Consider the following 15541-nt stretch of genomic DNA (forward strand, 5'->3'; position numbering starts at 1 on the left):
TCTGGGTGGTGCCGCTACTTGCTACATCCTTGGCACCGTGGGCTTTCTGTTTGGGAATTGTCCGGGGGAAGAAAAGGGGCCTGCGACTGAATCGGGTTGACTGGCTGTCACTAAGAGCCTGTTCATTCATTCCCCGTATGCACCGACATTGAGTGCAGCCCTGTTGTAGGTACTCACAGGCACCTTCTCCAGATGTTTCCTCTTCCATCATGGAATCATGGAATCACTTAGGTTGGAAAAGACCTTTAAGATCATCGAGTCCAACCACTAACCTAGCACTGCCACGTCCACCACTACACCGTGTCCCTAAGTGCCATGTCTACCCATCTTTTAAATACCTCCAGGGATGGAGACTCAACCGCTTCCCTGGGCAGCCTGTTCCAGTGCTTGACAACTCTTTGAAGAAGAAGTTTTTCCTAATATCCAACCTAAACTTCCCCTGGCGCAGCTTGAGGCCCTTTCCTCTTGTCCTCTCGCTTGTTACTTGGCAGAAGAGACCGACCCCCACCTCGCTACAGCCTCCTTTCAGGTAGTTGTAGAGAGCAATAAGGTCTCCCCGCAGCCCCCTCTCCTCCAGGCTGAACACCCCCAGCTCCCTCAGCCGCTTCTCGCACGACTTGCAACGCACGCCACGCTGTACGATAGGTACGATGCCATCCCACAAGAGACCTGCAGAGCGTGCGTTCGCCGTGCAGGTGTTGCCTTAAAGCGTGATTCGCCTTAGAAAAGCGACGATCTAAAAAACGGCACCTGCTGACGCTTCCGGCGCACTCCCTGCCCGTCTCCCAGGCGTGGATCTGGCAACTTAGGCCCCAGAGGCTTTGCTGCCGCTGACCTCCAGCGGCTCCGGGCAGCGGGCACCCGAGTCACTGCCACGCACGGGCGGCTGAGCGAGCGTCGCCGCTCCAGCCGTGCTCCTGCCGGGCCCGGTGCTGCCGGAGCAGATACGTTTTCCGTGGGGGGGTTGCGGCTCCAGGCGCGGCGGGGGAGCGAGAGGCCGCGCTGCTCTGCAGCCGTCCGGGCGAGGGGGGCTGCGGGCCGGTCCCGGCGCCCTGCCCCGCCGTGCGTCCTGCGGAAGGGAGTTAATGGCGGGCCGGGGGTTGCGGGCCGCGTCCTTCCAGCACAGCTTACAGGAGGCGGCGGGGCCGAACCGGGCCGGGGCCCGCGCCACGTGCGGAAGGCGCGCTGCTCCCGGCGTCGCGCTGACGGCGCCCATTGGAGGGCGCCGCCGCCAATCAGCACCCAGGGCTCGCCCCGCGTGACACGGCCCGCCCTCCCCTACGGGGCGGTGAAAAGGGGGTTGAAGGGCGGCCACGGCGGCCAGTCAGAGTTCGGCGCTTGGGGCGGCGGCCAATCGGCTGGGAGGGTGGCCGTTGCGTTGTTCGCAGCCTTCCTGCGGCAGCGGCCAATCAGCGCGCGGGTGGGCGGGGCACTAAGCGGAAGTGAGGTTGGGCGTGGGTCACCTCCGGGCCCGGGAAGGTGCGGGGCGGGGGCTGCGGCCCGGGGGGTCCTGCGGGTCTGGGGGGACCCGTCCGATGGCGGCGAGGGAACGGGGCCCTCCCGGCTAGGGCGTGTTCCCCTCTGGGGCTGGAGGGGGGAGTCGGGCCCCCGTGGCTTGGCGGGGCGGGGGGGTGTCCTCCCCCACCGGGTTGGGGGGCTGAGGGGGAGCCCCGTGGCTGGGGGGCCCTGTCCCACCGATGGGAGCTGCTGGGGCCCTCTGGCTGAAGGAGCCGTGCCCCGTGGTATCAGGGGCATGGGGGTCCCGCGGTCGGGGGGCTGCCCTATGGGTGGGAAAGAAGAGGCTGGGGGCGAGGGCTCTGCTCTGCAGGGCTGGGGGAAACGGGGGCCCCGCGCCTGGGGCGGCGGGCCCGGCCCCTTAGAAATGGGGAGGAAGCCGGGGTCTGTCGCTGGGGGCTCCGTGGCGAGTGGGACCCCACGGCTGTGGGGCTGGAGCTGCAGGGGGGTGGCAAGGGCTGGGCACAGGGGCAGTAAGCGCTCCCGTGCGATGCCCCGTAGGTTTCTGTCTCGGGCACCTGCTGGCTCGGGGGCTGCCCTGCCGAGGGGAGTCTGAGCGGGGCCCTGCTGCAGTGGGACCGGCCGCGGGGTGCACCCACCCCACACACCTCCGCCTCACCCCACACACCTCCGCCTCACCCCACACACCTCCGCCTCTCCCCACAGATGGCCCAGAGGCTGGCGCTCCGGCAGCTGCTGTCCCTCACCCCCAGGACGCTGCCCCCACGGGGTCCCCTGGCACCGCGGGCACCCCCCGGCAGGGCCTTCGGCACCTCAGCTGGCTGCAGGAGCACCTTCAATGTGCAGGACGGCAGCGACTTCCAGGACCGGGTGGTGAACAACCCCAAACCCGTTGTGGTGGACTTCCACGCGCAGTAAGTTCCCCCCCAGAGCTCTCGTGCCCCTCTCTGCCATCACAGGTGCTGATGTGTCCCTGCTGCTTTCCTGACACGGTGGCACTCTGGGCACATGGGGGAGGCAAATGTGGCCGAGGGCTTCCCAAGCTGTGGAGCTGCCGACCGCCCTGCTGGGCATCTGGTGTTAAAAGGTGCTTCTGCCCTTACAGCACCATCCAGAGAGGTTTCATTTCTGGGGTTGCACCACCGTAGGTGTAGCTACACCCTGCAGGAGTGTAAAACACAAGTGCCGTGAAGGAGTTCCCCAGGGCAGCCTGGCTGAACCTCCCAAGTGCTCGGTGTCACCCTGGCCCCAGCATTGCATCATCCTGCAAAAGACACCTCGAGAAAAAGCTCTGATATCTCCCTTTTTTAGCTTCGTGGATTAAATGTCCTCTTAAATACACTAAATGGTGTTAACAGCCATGGAAGAACGCTGCACTTGGTATAACCCTGCACCGTCATGTTGTGCCTTTCCGGTTTTCTTATGCTACGTGCTCTTGAGGCAGGACTCTTGACAGCAAATGCCTTTATTAATAAATAACAGCCACGTGATACCAACGGCAGCACTTGTCATTGATAAAAATGTTGTCATCCTCTTGCCAGTAAAAATATTCCTAGATGTTATCTGCTGGATTAGCAATACTGATTGTCTTTGTTTTCTCATGTATTTTCATAGTCCCACAGTGCTGTCACGTGAGCCTGTTGTGGCTGATTCTGGGCAAACACAGTACGAAACAGCCTGAAAGCTTCTGCTCTAAATAGACCGAACTGGCAAAACAAAATTAATGTTAATTGGGATCATCCAGAGAGGAGAGGACAAATAATTGAAAGCGTGAAACCTGATACAGAGGGAGGCTGAGGAGGAACAAAGTTTCCCAGAGCTTCAGTTTTAAAAGAAAAGGGCACTTAGAGCTTTAACTCATATTTTCCTTGAACTAAGTAAGTTCATGCCATCCTAACTGGTGCAGTTAGAGGATGCAGGGGGTGTTTTCTGTGCACGGGGCCTGGCAACATCTGCTGTTGCCGCACCTGGGTCTGGAATAGGTGGTCTCTCTTTGAACAGACGTGATGCCTCTGTGAGCTTTGCAGCTAAAGGGGAATTTCTGTAAACCCTGCAGTGAGTGTGGAGGGGAAGTCTGTGATCCAATGATTGGCATAAACTGATTGGAGTGTGGGCTGCAACCCCCGCACACGCAGCGACTCTCCCTCTAGGGCAGCTCTGTGGCCAGCAGGGTCACAGCTCTGCGCGTACGCGCCAGCGAGGACACAAAGCAGGGGAGGGATGAACGGCTGAGAAGAGCGGGCAGGAGGACCACTGAGGCTGGCAGAGCAGACTGTGATGTGATTTGAAATGACATCAAAAGCACCACAAATGCTAAATGGTGACCTCTTCTTCCACTCAGCCCCTGCCCCCTTGCCCCTTCCCCCCCCCCAAAAAAAAAACCCCACCCTTTGACAGCTCCTTTGTGAGAGAAACGTTTTTCTAAGCCGTGGTTCAGGAATCGTGTTTCTAGGCTGGCTGTCGAATGGAACGGTGATGGTGGTAAAGGGACTGGCGTACCAGCAAGCCTTCCACGGCTGCTGCTGCGCTTGCCCCCTCTAATGTCCCCTCTCCTCTTTCTCCATCAGGTGGTGTGGCCCCTGCAAGATCCTAGGCCCCAGGTTAGAGAAGGTGGTGGCCAAGCAGGAGGGGAAGGTGCTGATGGCCAAAGTGGACATTGACGATCACACAGACCTTGCTATTGAGTATGAGGTAGGAGCCGGAAGAGTGCACACATTCTTTTGCTGACGGTGCAAAGAAGGTCCCTCCCTGGAGAGAGGTGTGCCTGCACGGCAGTGGCGTTGGTGGGGAGGGGAAGCCCAGTGCCTACAGGTTCCTGATCCCTCGGGTCACTCGTTAGTAGGTGGATTTTGCTGCTTGGCTCTCCTCCAGCTCTGCTGCTCGTGCTCAGCATCCCCACCTCTAATTCTGCAGACAGGTGTCCTCTAAGCCTTGCAGACATCTGTCGACGTAAATGCTTGCCTGGCCTTGAGGAGCCTGCAGCATACGCGGCATTTTACTGCGTGCATGGGCTGCTCAGGTGCAGGGCAGGAACGTGAAGTAACAAGCCCTAGTCTGCTCTGCTCTTGAACGTGGTTCTTCCTGCAGCCACCCTGTCCTCTCTTTCCCTTCTTTGTTCAAGACTTCTTGCTGGGTGATAATGTCCCGTCTTTAGGCCACAGCACAAGGAGACAGCGTGGGTTTTGTTTGGACAGGTTGGAGAACGCACACAGGCAACAGGAGCACGTGTCCCGCTCTTGACAGGCACAGACCTTGGTGCTTACACTAGTGTTTTACACGCCTGTTGGGTGCGTTCCCTGTGCTGCCTTGCTCCCAGGAAGGAGCAAAGTGACTGGAGGAGGCCACAGCTTTGGTTTACATGATTTATATTTATTTTTTCCCTGTGTCAGTGATTAGGTAGTTTAAGAAACACAAAAACTCCTCTGACAACTGTGGTTGCCTCCATTGTCTCTCCTTGTAAACAACAACTCAGGCTACTGAGTCAGGACATCCTGCTGCTGTGTTTTACAAGGAAGAAGGTGCTTAATTTTCACTCCCGTGTCATGCAGATGGAGCTGCTTCCCCTCTGCGGATGAAGTCCTGCTGCCAGGGCGGAGGCTAGCACAGGAAGCTCCTCAAGTTACCCAGCAGAGTGTGAACGATCTCCTGAGCAAGCTGTCATTTTGTTGAGCCCAGAGGAGATGCTCTGTGCCATTCCCACACCGTGCCGTGCCGGAAGGAGAAGGAAGTAGAAACAGCTTGTTCCCTCCCACTCTTTCCCAAGGAGATCTTTCTGCCTGTGCTGTGGTGGCGCGTCCACCCAGCTGGTGCCCAGAAATGTGACTTGCAGCTTCCACAAGCTGAGCGTGAGAGCCTCCGGTGCTCTCCTCGGTGGTGGTGTGCTTGCAGGTACGCCCCAGGCCAAGGAGGGTGGCTGCTGGCTCCTGAGCAGGGCTGCGTGTTGCGAGCCCGAAGGCTGCGTAGCTCGAGGGTGCTGGTGAGAACAAGTTGAAGAGGGTGAGGTGGTTTCTGTGGTGGTCAGAAAGTGCGTAAATCCTAATAGATGCAGACAAGGCACTGGTAGCGCCCACCATAAGGAGCAGAGAATAGAGATTATTAGCTTAACTTTTGTATTGTTCCAAGCCTTCCAGTAGATCGAATTAGCTGGAATTACAAGAGGATAATCTCAGATGACTGGAAAATGGCAAACAGAGTGTGTGCATGTGAAGAAAGGTCTTTAAAAAGAGGCTGAAAGTTCCCGAGTTGTGCAGGTTTGATGACACACTGTGTGTGCTCTCCCACCCCATGGTGAGCAAGCAGCTGCACAGCCTGCTGTGTACACGCGTTTGTCTGCAGGGTCCGCCTGTCTTGCAGCCCTGGTGGCACAGGTGCAGGCAGGATTGAGGCTGCAGGCAGGGGCCGGCTTCCAGCAATTCATTCTGGAGCCTCATATACAAACATGATGAGGTTCTTGTTTTGCAGGAGGGCCTGGGGATCGTTGCTGCATCCTCCGGTCTCGGAGTGATGCGTGTATCTGGTCTTGACCATTATCCCTGTGGCTAAAACGCCATCCCTAGGCAGTGTCTGTGAGTAGGATAGCTGCAGACGGGTAGAGGTAACAGAGACCTTTTTTTATTTGATCTTCATAGTTTGGGGCACCCTTTTCAAGGCAGAAATTTGGTTCGTGTGCGGAGCACGTGCTTGGTTTTGCTTCGTCTTCTGGGAAGTTGCCACTTAAGGAGATGTGAGCATAAGGGCTGATGGGAAGACAGCAAGTCGAGATCAAAGAAGGACCAAAGGTTGTGTTTGGGAGAGATCAGGAAAACCAAAGGTTGTATTTGGGAGGGATCAGGAAAGATTTATTTGTTTTAAAGCCATTCCATTGGGGATCAGATGTCTGCAAGCTGAAAAAGTTTTTGTTTCGGAGGTTTTCACAATCCATGTCACCCCCACAACTCCTCCACTAGCTGCCAGGAAGTCTCCTTCCATCCATGTTTATTCCCCTGCCCACGCACGCAGCCCCGGCTTGCCGCCCGATTGCACAACGTCCGCTTCAGCAGCCTCCTCAGTGCCTGGGGGAGGCAGGGCTGGGGGGAGAGAGACCCCCTGGAAGAGCTGAGGAATGCCAGTGCATTCCTTCACAGGCGCTGCCATCTGCCCCTGGCTCCCAGCCATTCCAGCTTAGCACGGAGCAGGGACGCATTTCCTGCGACAAGAAACATCCCTGGCGCCCTTCCCCGTCCGGTTATGCCCAGCGCAAAAGTCCTTTCTCTGGGGATTCCTCCTTTTATCTAACACCTTTCATCTCTGGTCGTGGCCTTTCTATGCTGCTCCAGCCCACTCCTGACCTCTCGCCCCGAGAGCAGAAAGGGAGCAGGAATACTTTTGTTTAATCTGCCGTCTCTTAGAATGCTTCAGATTCGTCTCTTGCCTTGGCCCGTTGCCTGCGCACGTGGCCACTGGGAAAGGGCAGCCCCTTCTCCGGCCGCTGCGGGTGGGCAGCTCGGGAGAGCTTCTGGATACAGGAACGGTCGTTCATCAGCAGAGCTCGATGTTACGCCTGTGTTATGCCTCATCCTGAAGCCTGGGTGAAATCCTTCCCCCGCTCTGTTGTGTGGCATCCGAGCTTGTATAAAAGCCCCCGTTTCAGATGGGAGAGAATTCCCTCGGTACGGCTGCTGCCAGGAATAGCCTGGATGGCCATGTTTGTTTATCTGTGTGGTCAGTGCTGATCAAAAGCAGCCTCACTTTTTCTCTAGGAATGCTCTTGAGGAAGGAGGAGGGTTCGTTTAGGTTCAGTGCAGATGGGACCCAAAAAATGGGGGGGGCGGGCGGCGAAGGAAAAAAAGGCTCCAACTTTGCATTCTAGAAATTCCCATGACATTTCCTTCTCAAGCAGCACAAAAAAGTATGTGCTCCGTTACCAGGCTGCCCTTGCTGCAGCTAGCAGGAAGGAAGCAAGCTGTCAAAAGCGTTGTGTTTTCTGGGTAGAGGCAAGTTGCTCAGTGCCCCTGGTTCTCACCCAGCTCTGCAGCGCCAGCCCCAGACCTGCCACCCCTTGTCAGGGTTTGCTCACCAGCACAAAAAGGGGAAGAGATGGACGGATCGAGGCCGCGTGAAGCTTGTGGGTGCACCGGTCAGCACACCGAGCCCTGTAACTCTGTGCTAGCTGCTTCTCTGTAGTGCTTCGAAGAATCGCCCGTTCCTCACCCAGGCCATAATGGCCCGATGCTTGCTGTTGCTGGTTGGGCATGCTGGGTTTTCGGATGGACCTGGGGCAACTCTGCTCGTTATTAACCCACTTTGCAAACCAGAGGGAGGCTCAGTGGAGCTTTGCCCTTCTCGGGGGGGGGGAGACCACTTGGGTGCAGTGCCGGTACCGTCCTTTCTCACCCCTAAAATCACAAGGGAGCACGTTGGCGGCAGCATCGGCAGTGCTGGGGCCCGATCCCTCCGGATCCGCTCCCGTCCGTCACTAGGAGGAGCTGAAGATCGCGCATTGCAGCAGCCCCGGCGCTCCCATCCCTTCAGAGGAGCCTGCGCAAGCCCTGAGGACAGACTGCAGGGAGCCACCCTGGACTGGCCAGCCGGGACCGGGTGGGAAGGGAAGCACAAAATGTCCCTTTCATCTCAGGCTCCCGATGGGAGGCAAGCCAGCCCTCTGGCGGGTTTTCTGAGGAAGGATTTGCAGATTCTTGCTGGCAGCAGGGCTGGCAGCACACGCGGGAAGGCCCTGCAGGCTGGCAGGGAGGCAGCAGGCGAGATAAGGACAGGATGTGTTGGGGGGGGGGGGGAGGCTTTGCAGAGATAAAGGTACCGAAGCTGTGGGATCAGAAACATGACCAGATCTCTCCGCTGCCACAGCTCTCCGAGCTCTGGTTGCTCTTTCTCTTGATCGTGTCCCCGGGGTCTCTTCTGTCACCGATCAGCCAGCAAGTCCCTGGGGAGCATTGTCATTTCCACTGCTGTTCTCTTGGATAATTCCCAGAAAACTTTGTTCTGGGCTAAAAAAGCAGTGCCCGGAGCAGCGCAGCTGCCTGCTGGCTCTGCTCGGAGGGACTTTTTCACTTCTTACCTAATCATCAGGGATCTGCAGTGGACAGCCACTGGTGTGTGACCAGCCAAACCCCTGAAAACAGGAGCAGAAAAGGAAAGATGGGTCAGAGGGCATTGTTATTACCGTGGTAGGATGGAACAGGAAATCTGCCTGTGCGGTGATGGGTGGGGGACCCTTCTCCAGCTCCAGTCCTGTCTGGAGAAGAACAGCGGTCCAGTCTGATACCGCCCTGGCCATAAAATGTCCAAAGGTTGTCATGTCTGAGAGGTGTCCTGGTAAAAGACTGGGTTTGTTGCTTGTGATAGGGCAAAAGGGAAGGAGAAGAGGAATTTGTACTGGAGAGGGGGGAAAAGCTTTGCCTTGTTATTTTTATATTAGCTTTGAGTTTGTCTTTAAAATTTTGGATCTTGTTTAAACTCAAAAAGCTGCTCAGCCTTGACTTAGGCAGTGCAACATAAGTCGGTGCAGAGACGAGGCCACAAGGAGAGGAGGAATGTGGAGCTCAGCTGACCTGTGTGTTGCGAGCGGACGTGTTACCCTTGAGCCGTGTATTCTCAGCTCCCTTGTAGCCATGTCGTCTTCTGCAGAGCTCCTTTTGGGGCCCAGGCACAGCTGGGCTTCCATACAGCCTCCGCTCACCTGTGTCTCCCTGTTTCTCTTGCCCCCAGGTGTCAGCAGTGCCAACCGTGCTGGCTATGAAGAACGGAGATGTTGTGGATAAGTTTGTGGGGATAAAGGATGAGGATCAGCTGGAGGCATTCCTCAAGAAACTCATCGGAGCCTGAAGTAAAAGGGTGGCTGTACCTCTGCCTCTGGACACGTCCACATTGTGCATTCCTTGCCTGGGAGAGCTGAGGGGCACGTGAACTGCCTGCCTTGTACAACCTGGGGTTTTCTTCCGGTTTGGGGTTTTTAGAAGATGGACAGTGTTGTAACCCTTCCCCCCTGCTCCCCCTTCTCTCAAGCAGCAGTAGTTGTAAAGGGCGCTGTGGAGCAGGGCTGCTTATTCTCAAAATGGGGAATGTGGCTGGAATTAGGAGCCTGTGTTTATCAGCAAAGAGCTGACGTGCGGAGCTGCTGCTGCTGAGTTAAGAGGAGGAATGTTTTTCTCTTTGCCTAGCATCTGATAGCCTAGAGCAGAGGGCAGCTGCTCCCTGCAAGATGTCACTACATACCTGCCCTGGGTGGGTTTGTTTAAAGCTGAGAATGCCTCTGCCTTGTCTGTGAAACCTGTCTCTTTGTCCCTCTGTTCTCGTGTTGCTGGGACAGGTACAACTCCACAAATCCATGGGCTCCCATCATAATTTTATAAGAGAAAATAGAGAGAAGTATTTTATGGATCTCCTTTTGTAGGTCTGTAATAAAGAGAACTTTATCGGTCACTGCTGTCTAGCTGGAGAATAAAACTTGATTCTTGGAAATCACAGGGAAGTCCCTTGTCTGTCCAGAGAGGTGAGAGGGAGCATCAGCAGCACAGTGGCTGGTTTCTAACGATGGGCTGGGAGAGCGCAGGTCATGACTTGATCCCTACTAAAAGGTAATGTGCCAAAAAATAAACAAGTGGATTACTTTCGCCAGGCTTTCAGAGCTGCTTCTAGGACCCCCTTTGGGTGCTGCTGGATCCAGGACGCCAGAAGAAGGACTCGCCTCCTGTGCACAGAGGAACAGTGGCTCGCTGCGCACAAGGAACCTGAGCTGTGCTTGCTCCCCCCATGCTTTTCTCACTCCTTTTCTGCCCGAGGAGCCCGAGAGCCTCCCTCTTCCTTGCGTGAATGATTAAATCTGCCCATGCAGGTAAGCCCTGCCAAAAGGGCTTTAATTGCCCTGACCTTTGGACTACAGGAGGCAGCTGTGTGCTCGCATCGCGAGCAGCCTTCAGCCCTTCCCCTCTCTTCTTCCTCCTCCCTGTATACACCGGTTTCCAGTCAACCTAGCTTCTAAGTGCTCCCAGCCTCCTCCTGGGCTTGTAGGCAGAGTACGGCACCAGGGCTGCTGCCTACTGTAATGCTTAATTCCAGTTTGCTTATCTAAGCTGCATGAGAACATTGTAAGTGCTTAATAACCATGTACAAGCTGCTTTTTTTTTTTTTCCCCCCCCCCCAGCTTCTGTTTCCTTCAATCACTCTTAACTCTGCTTTGGCTCTGCTCCATTTCACCTCCCTGGCATAGGTTGTTATGAGAAGCAAGACATTTTTTTTCTGCACCTTTGCAATAACAATTTATGACCTTTGAAGGAGCAGGGGAGTGTCCCGAGTGTCCTGCTGCAACCACAGTGCTGCAGGCACTACCGCTCCCACCTGCTTCCATCACCCCTGGGGCCCTGGGCAGCAGCACAAGGTGGTGCTGGTCCCCTGAGATGGGTACCTCCCCATCCGCGCTGGGCTGATCTCACCCCCGGCCTGCTGCTAGAGGTGATGTCACTTGGATGTAATTTGGTAAAGGACTCTTGGTCAGTTATGATCAGTAAAAACCGGCATTTTATTTTATTTGGGAGACCACAGAAACTTTGCTGCTCACGTCCTGCTCATGTTTCAGGCTGGGCAATTTGCCCTGCAGTTTCGGTGTTCCTGCTCTGTAAACACTTCTAGTAAAGACCATCTCCATTTTCCTGCATGAGCAGGAAAAGTAGGGGAACAGCGTCACATACCCGACAATAGTCAACTTTCATGCTTCACCATCCTACAGAACAGGAAAAAACACAGTGACTTTGCATTGTGTAATTAAGGGGCAGTATAAATTAGCTATTTTATCACTTCCTTCTAAGGAAAAGTGGAGCTAAGGTGCCATTCAGCTATTAAAGCATACATGCTTTAAGATACGTTATGTGAAAGCCACAGCTGTTTCTTTGAGATAAATGCTGACGATCTATGCCCTGTGGAAATCCTTCAGAAACAGCGTAACGGGTGGAGAGGCGCAGGAGGGGTTTGGGGGCACCTTGAGATTCCCCGAGCGCTTTGCACAGTTTTCACCACAGGACAGGACTCGAGGTGTGAGGATGTCTTCTCTGGTAGGATCTTAATTCAGCTCCCTGTTTGCCAACTGCTGGAGGAGGCTTCAGGAATTCCCACAGCTGCTGTTAATAACAGAGGAGGTGCAAGCGGGAAGCACTATCAGTGGTATATTTATGTAGTGGTGAAAAGAGGGGTTGCACAGCAATTTTCATGCCACCTGAATGTGATGTTGGTCTTTCCCAAGAGAAGAGAGCTGAAGCAATAGGTAATTCCTCAGCAGTACATGCTTTTTCCATGGCAGCTGTGAAAATGTTTCCTCTCTGCTCACTCCAGCAAGGATGCAGTTGGTCTTCGCTTTTGGAGTTAAAACACATCGATTGCTCCTCTGATCTGTTAAGCATTTGCTCTCTCACGCCCACGTTACAGCATCTGTCTCGGCTCCTCATGGTCCTGGTTGCTATCTTAAGAGGGCACGGCAGTCCGTGCCTTCCCAAGGGGAGCAACGCTCAGCTAAACCCGCTTCTCCCTCCCCAGGTGTGTTCCGAACCCAGTGCCGAGCTCCACCCCAGAGGTGCTTCTGCCCTCAGTCTTGTCCAAGGTGCCTGATCCCAGGCAAGCGGAGGTTTTTCCATGCGTTTCTGTTGGCTTTACACCTGCATCAAACCCTAATGCAGCTGCTCCTTTCCCTGAGATGTTCGTGCCTGACCACTAAACTCCATGTTATCCTCCACCTGCTCCAAGCCACGGCAAATGCCTGCAAGGAGGGAGAGCTGCATTACCTTCTCTGCTAGGAGAGCTACACCGAGAGTAGCTTCAAGTGCTGGTAGAGGACAGAAAATTCAGGTTGCCTGGTTTGCAGCACACAGCGGGCTGTGTATACGTGGTCCCCTACAGCTTTGAAGGGGACAGTTTTGGCCACGTTTGGCTCCAATGAGGTCTGGCCTCAGTAGCTCAGCCACGCAGCATGGACAGTAAATCCTTTGCTTTATCAATATATTATATGATTCCTCCTGTGCAAAGAACAAAACAAAGACCAGCTCCATGTCAACAGGGAAATGGCCGCCACTAACGCTGCCCTAGGCAGTGTCTTTCAGCAGCCCAGCCCGGCCCAGCTCTTTGCCCTAACAGTTTGTTCATCACTTTGAGCTTTCCCTCCTGCAATTTTTATCAACTAAGTAATTATAGGATTCAGACAGAATTGGTAATTAAACTCTCCAACTCTGCAAGGCTGCTAGCAGCAGTGTTAAGCTCAGCATTGTTCAAAAGTGTTGCTGAATTGCGTTAAGTCCTTGCTGTGAGTTTCTGCCTGCTGCAAGTTAAAGAATAACAGCTTGCACCCCTGCAATACCCTAAGCAATAAAAAGATAAGATAAAACTACCACAGGCTTGACTTCCAGACCAAAACCAAACTAGATCACCTGTGACACGGTCATGTCCTTGTTTACCTGCCCCTGCAACCCATGCAGGCTCAAGTCCATCACCGCACACAGGTGCCTTCCTGCCACTCTTCTCAAGGACGCAGGGTGCACTTGTGAGCTTTGTGGCTTCTCTGCCTCTGCAGCTTTGTAATTTCAGCAACACTTTCCCTCTTAAAACCTTTCTCGGGAAAAAAATGGAGGCTGCAACTCACAGTGAGAATGGTAGCCAGGGGCTGGGCATGCTGCCAGGCGGGGCTGGTGTGCTGAGCCATGCCTGGTTGTTTTTTTCCCCCGAGGTGCATCCTACCATCCAGGGAAGGATGGAGGCAGGAGCAGCAGAGGAAACCCTGAATTTCTTACACCCAGAGGAGCCAAATGGGTGGACAGCAGAGAACTCTGGGGAGAGCTTGAAAATGTGGCACCCCACATCCCAGTGGGGATGGAGTGAGGAGAAACCCTGTGGCTGCCTTCCTGGTGGCCAGGGGTCCCTGCTGGGTGGTGAGATGGGGAGACCGGTCCCACGCGGAGAGGCCGGGCCAGAGCTGCTTGTCCCCCGTGGGTGGAGGAGAGCTGGCAGCTGTGGGCAATAGGGCAGCACCCAACCTCCTGCCTGCCCGCATCTTCCTAGGCCCTTGTAATCCAAACCGTTGCAATAAAAATGCACTAAAATTGACTGTTTTTTCTCCGCGGCCTGCAGCTTCTGTGAAGAAATGTCCCTGCGCATATATATATGTGTTCATTCACTCACACGGTCTTGTTCTCTGTTGTGGAGAGTGCTAGGAGCTTCTGGGGCTCACAGATGTTCCTAGCAGCTGTAGCTGGTGAGGGAAGAGGACAGGAGCCAACCTACTTGCTTTCCTGCTCAGGGGAAGGCTGAGCTCCCAGTACCCTTCTCAGCACGTGCTACTCATCCCTCTGCTGCTGAAGGCACCCTGGCTCCATCTCCCCTCTGAGCAGAGGAGTGGTTGAGCAATACTGAAAAACAGGAAATTTTTGCAGCGAGAGTCCTCAGAAACATCCACTTCGAGTTGTCCAGAGGGTACAAAATGCACCAGATATTTCGGTGGTTTCCAGAGACGATGGTGACCTCTGGCCACCCGCGCGGCTGCAACTCCTCCATGCTGGTCCCACACAGCTGGCAGCGAGAGGGTGTTTGTCCCAGCCGGCTCTGCACGCACGTAGCTTCACGGCCTCAGGATGGAGAGGAGCTGCATCCCCTGAGGTTGGTTTCTTGCTCCATCATGAGGCAATAACGCTTCCCCATGGGCCGCATCGCCGCGGGCGCAGGCAGCTCCTTTCCTTGCAGGCACCTTTAACCGCAGGGCCGTGCCACGTTGCAGCCAGCAGGTAACAAATGCCCTGGGTCTGGCTAGCACAGCGGCTGTGATGGAGACAGAGCGCCGTACTGCGTGCAAGCTCCGGCACGCCCGCCAGTATTTATATAACATTGTTTGGCTTTAATCTGGCTTTTTAAGTAAATTGTCAAAGCCCTTTCTGTTCACGAGGAACCTTTTTCATTTTTTTTTTGACTGCAAGTTTCGTCTTTCAAAGCTCGGCTAGTTTTGAGTGATGCCGAAAAAGCCCATTTGCAGTGGCTTTTTGTTCTGTGCCTGTATTGTTCAGGCAAAAGTGGTTGTTTTCTTTTCGTCCTGGCATAGTTCAGGAGTGACTGCATGGTCTGAGCTCAAACTTTCTAAAAATACTCACCCGTGAGGAGAGATCCAGCATGGCAGTGTTCAGACCCAGAGATTAACGCCTTGGAAAGGTGTGGTGGTCTGAAAAGAAGCCGGTGGCAGCATCATGCCGACTCTTTGGGCACTGCAGGCCCTGGAGCTGCAATGCGTGGCAGGCAGAGAGGACCTGCGGAGCGCTGTGGGTCTCTCTGGGCCACACGGACCCAGGTATGGGGGAAGTCCACACAGCATGGGCAGAACCAGCCCAGGGGAAATACCGTCTGCGGGAAGGCTATCGGGTGACTCAGAAGTCATAAAGAAAAGAACTACTTGCTGCTTGGAGAAGCAAGGCTGAAGGATGAGCCTGCTCGGCATGAGAGGCTGGTCGTTGTAACCACATCCTCTTGTCGGAGTGTGAGACGGGCGGCTCTGGGGGAAGGGAGGATGGCAGGGACTGAGCAGAGCAGAGATCAGGCATATGACAAATTGCAGGAAAGCATGTGGGAGCCCCTTTTTGTCCTTCCACTGGCTGATTGCAGGAAGCTCCCCAGGTGACGGCTTTAGCAGCTGCTGGGACAGGAGACCTTATTGTTCTGCGCTCGTGTTCACAGCCGTGCCAGTTTTTGGCAGGAAGCTATAAGACAAAACCCTCGTGTTCTTCTTTCTCGCTTGCCGGGTTTGCTCTCAAGGGGCTGATCCTTCAGCTTAGCTCTTTCAGCTTAGCTCGCCACCTGAGGAGGTCCAGCTTCCCCTTCCCAGCCGGACCAGGTCCCATGGGCTTTGCCCTAAGATCCTGGCAGGAGCATGGAGACTTTTCACAGAGCTTGGGCAATATTAAAGGTTGCTGCTGTCACGCCTGCCACTGCATTTCTAATGCTAAACTATGCGGTCGCCCAGCACACCAACCCCCTTGTACCTGTCTGGGCCCTGTTTAGTTCCCGTTCCCCTTTGCCTGGCCTTGGGCTCAAGTTCTGTTCTCAGTTTGGG

The 15541-nt window shown here is 55.0% G+C and overlaps 1 protein-coding gene across 3 annotated transcripts; it reads left to right on the plus strand.

Annotated features, from left to right (window-relative positions):
• The first annotated feature begins 1344 nt into the window (after positions 1–1344).
• On the plus strand, positions 1345–9894 carry TXN2 (thioredoxin 2). Of its 3 annotated transcripts, none has more exons than XM_087766764.1 (4): positions 1345–1447; positions 2182–2390; positions 4044–4167; positions 9181–9894. In XM_087766764.1, the coding sequence occupies exons 2-4, from the start codon at positions 2182–2184 to the stop codon at positions 9295–9297; spliced, it is 450 nt and encodes a 149-aa protein (XP_087622890.1). In that variant the 5' UTR covers positions 1345–1447; the 3' UTR covers positions 9298–9894. The 3 variants fall into 3 exon arrangements, with proteins under 3 accessions (XP_087622890.1, XP_087622889.1, XP_087622888.1); XM_087766763.1 differs by having other exon boundaries at positions 1404–1479; XM_087766762.1 differs by lacking the exon at positions 1345–1447 and adding an exon at positions 1648–1742.
• Positions 9895–15541: the final 5647 nt, after the last annotated feature.

The sequence above is a fragment of the Nipponia nippon genome, unplaced genomic scaffold, assembly GCF_047370975.1.
Source record: "Nipponia nippon isolate SJK-2023a ecotype South Korea unplaced genomic scaffold, ASM4737097v1 scaffold_3, whole genome shotgun sequence".
Classification (NCBI taxonomy): domain Eukaryota; kingdom Metazoa; phylum Chordata; class Aves; order Pelecaniformes; family Threskiornithidae; genus Nipponia; species Nipponia nippon.

Bases quoted from the DNA above. Each gene is read 5' to 3' on its own strand.
- TXN2 (XM_087766762.1), top strand. From the start codon at position 1,698: ATGGGAGCTGCTGGGGCCCTCTGGCTGAAGGAGCCGTGCCCCGTG. The intron at 1,743-2,181 runs GTATCAGGGGCA...CTCTCCCCACAG, and splicing joins TGAAGGAGCCGTGCCCCGTG to ATGGCCCAGAGGCTGGCGCT. The intron at 4,168-9,180 runs GTAGGAGCCGGA...TCTTGCCCCCAG, and splicing joins ACCTTGCTATTGAGTATGAG to GTGTCAGCAGTGCCAACCGT.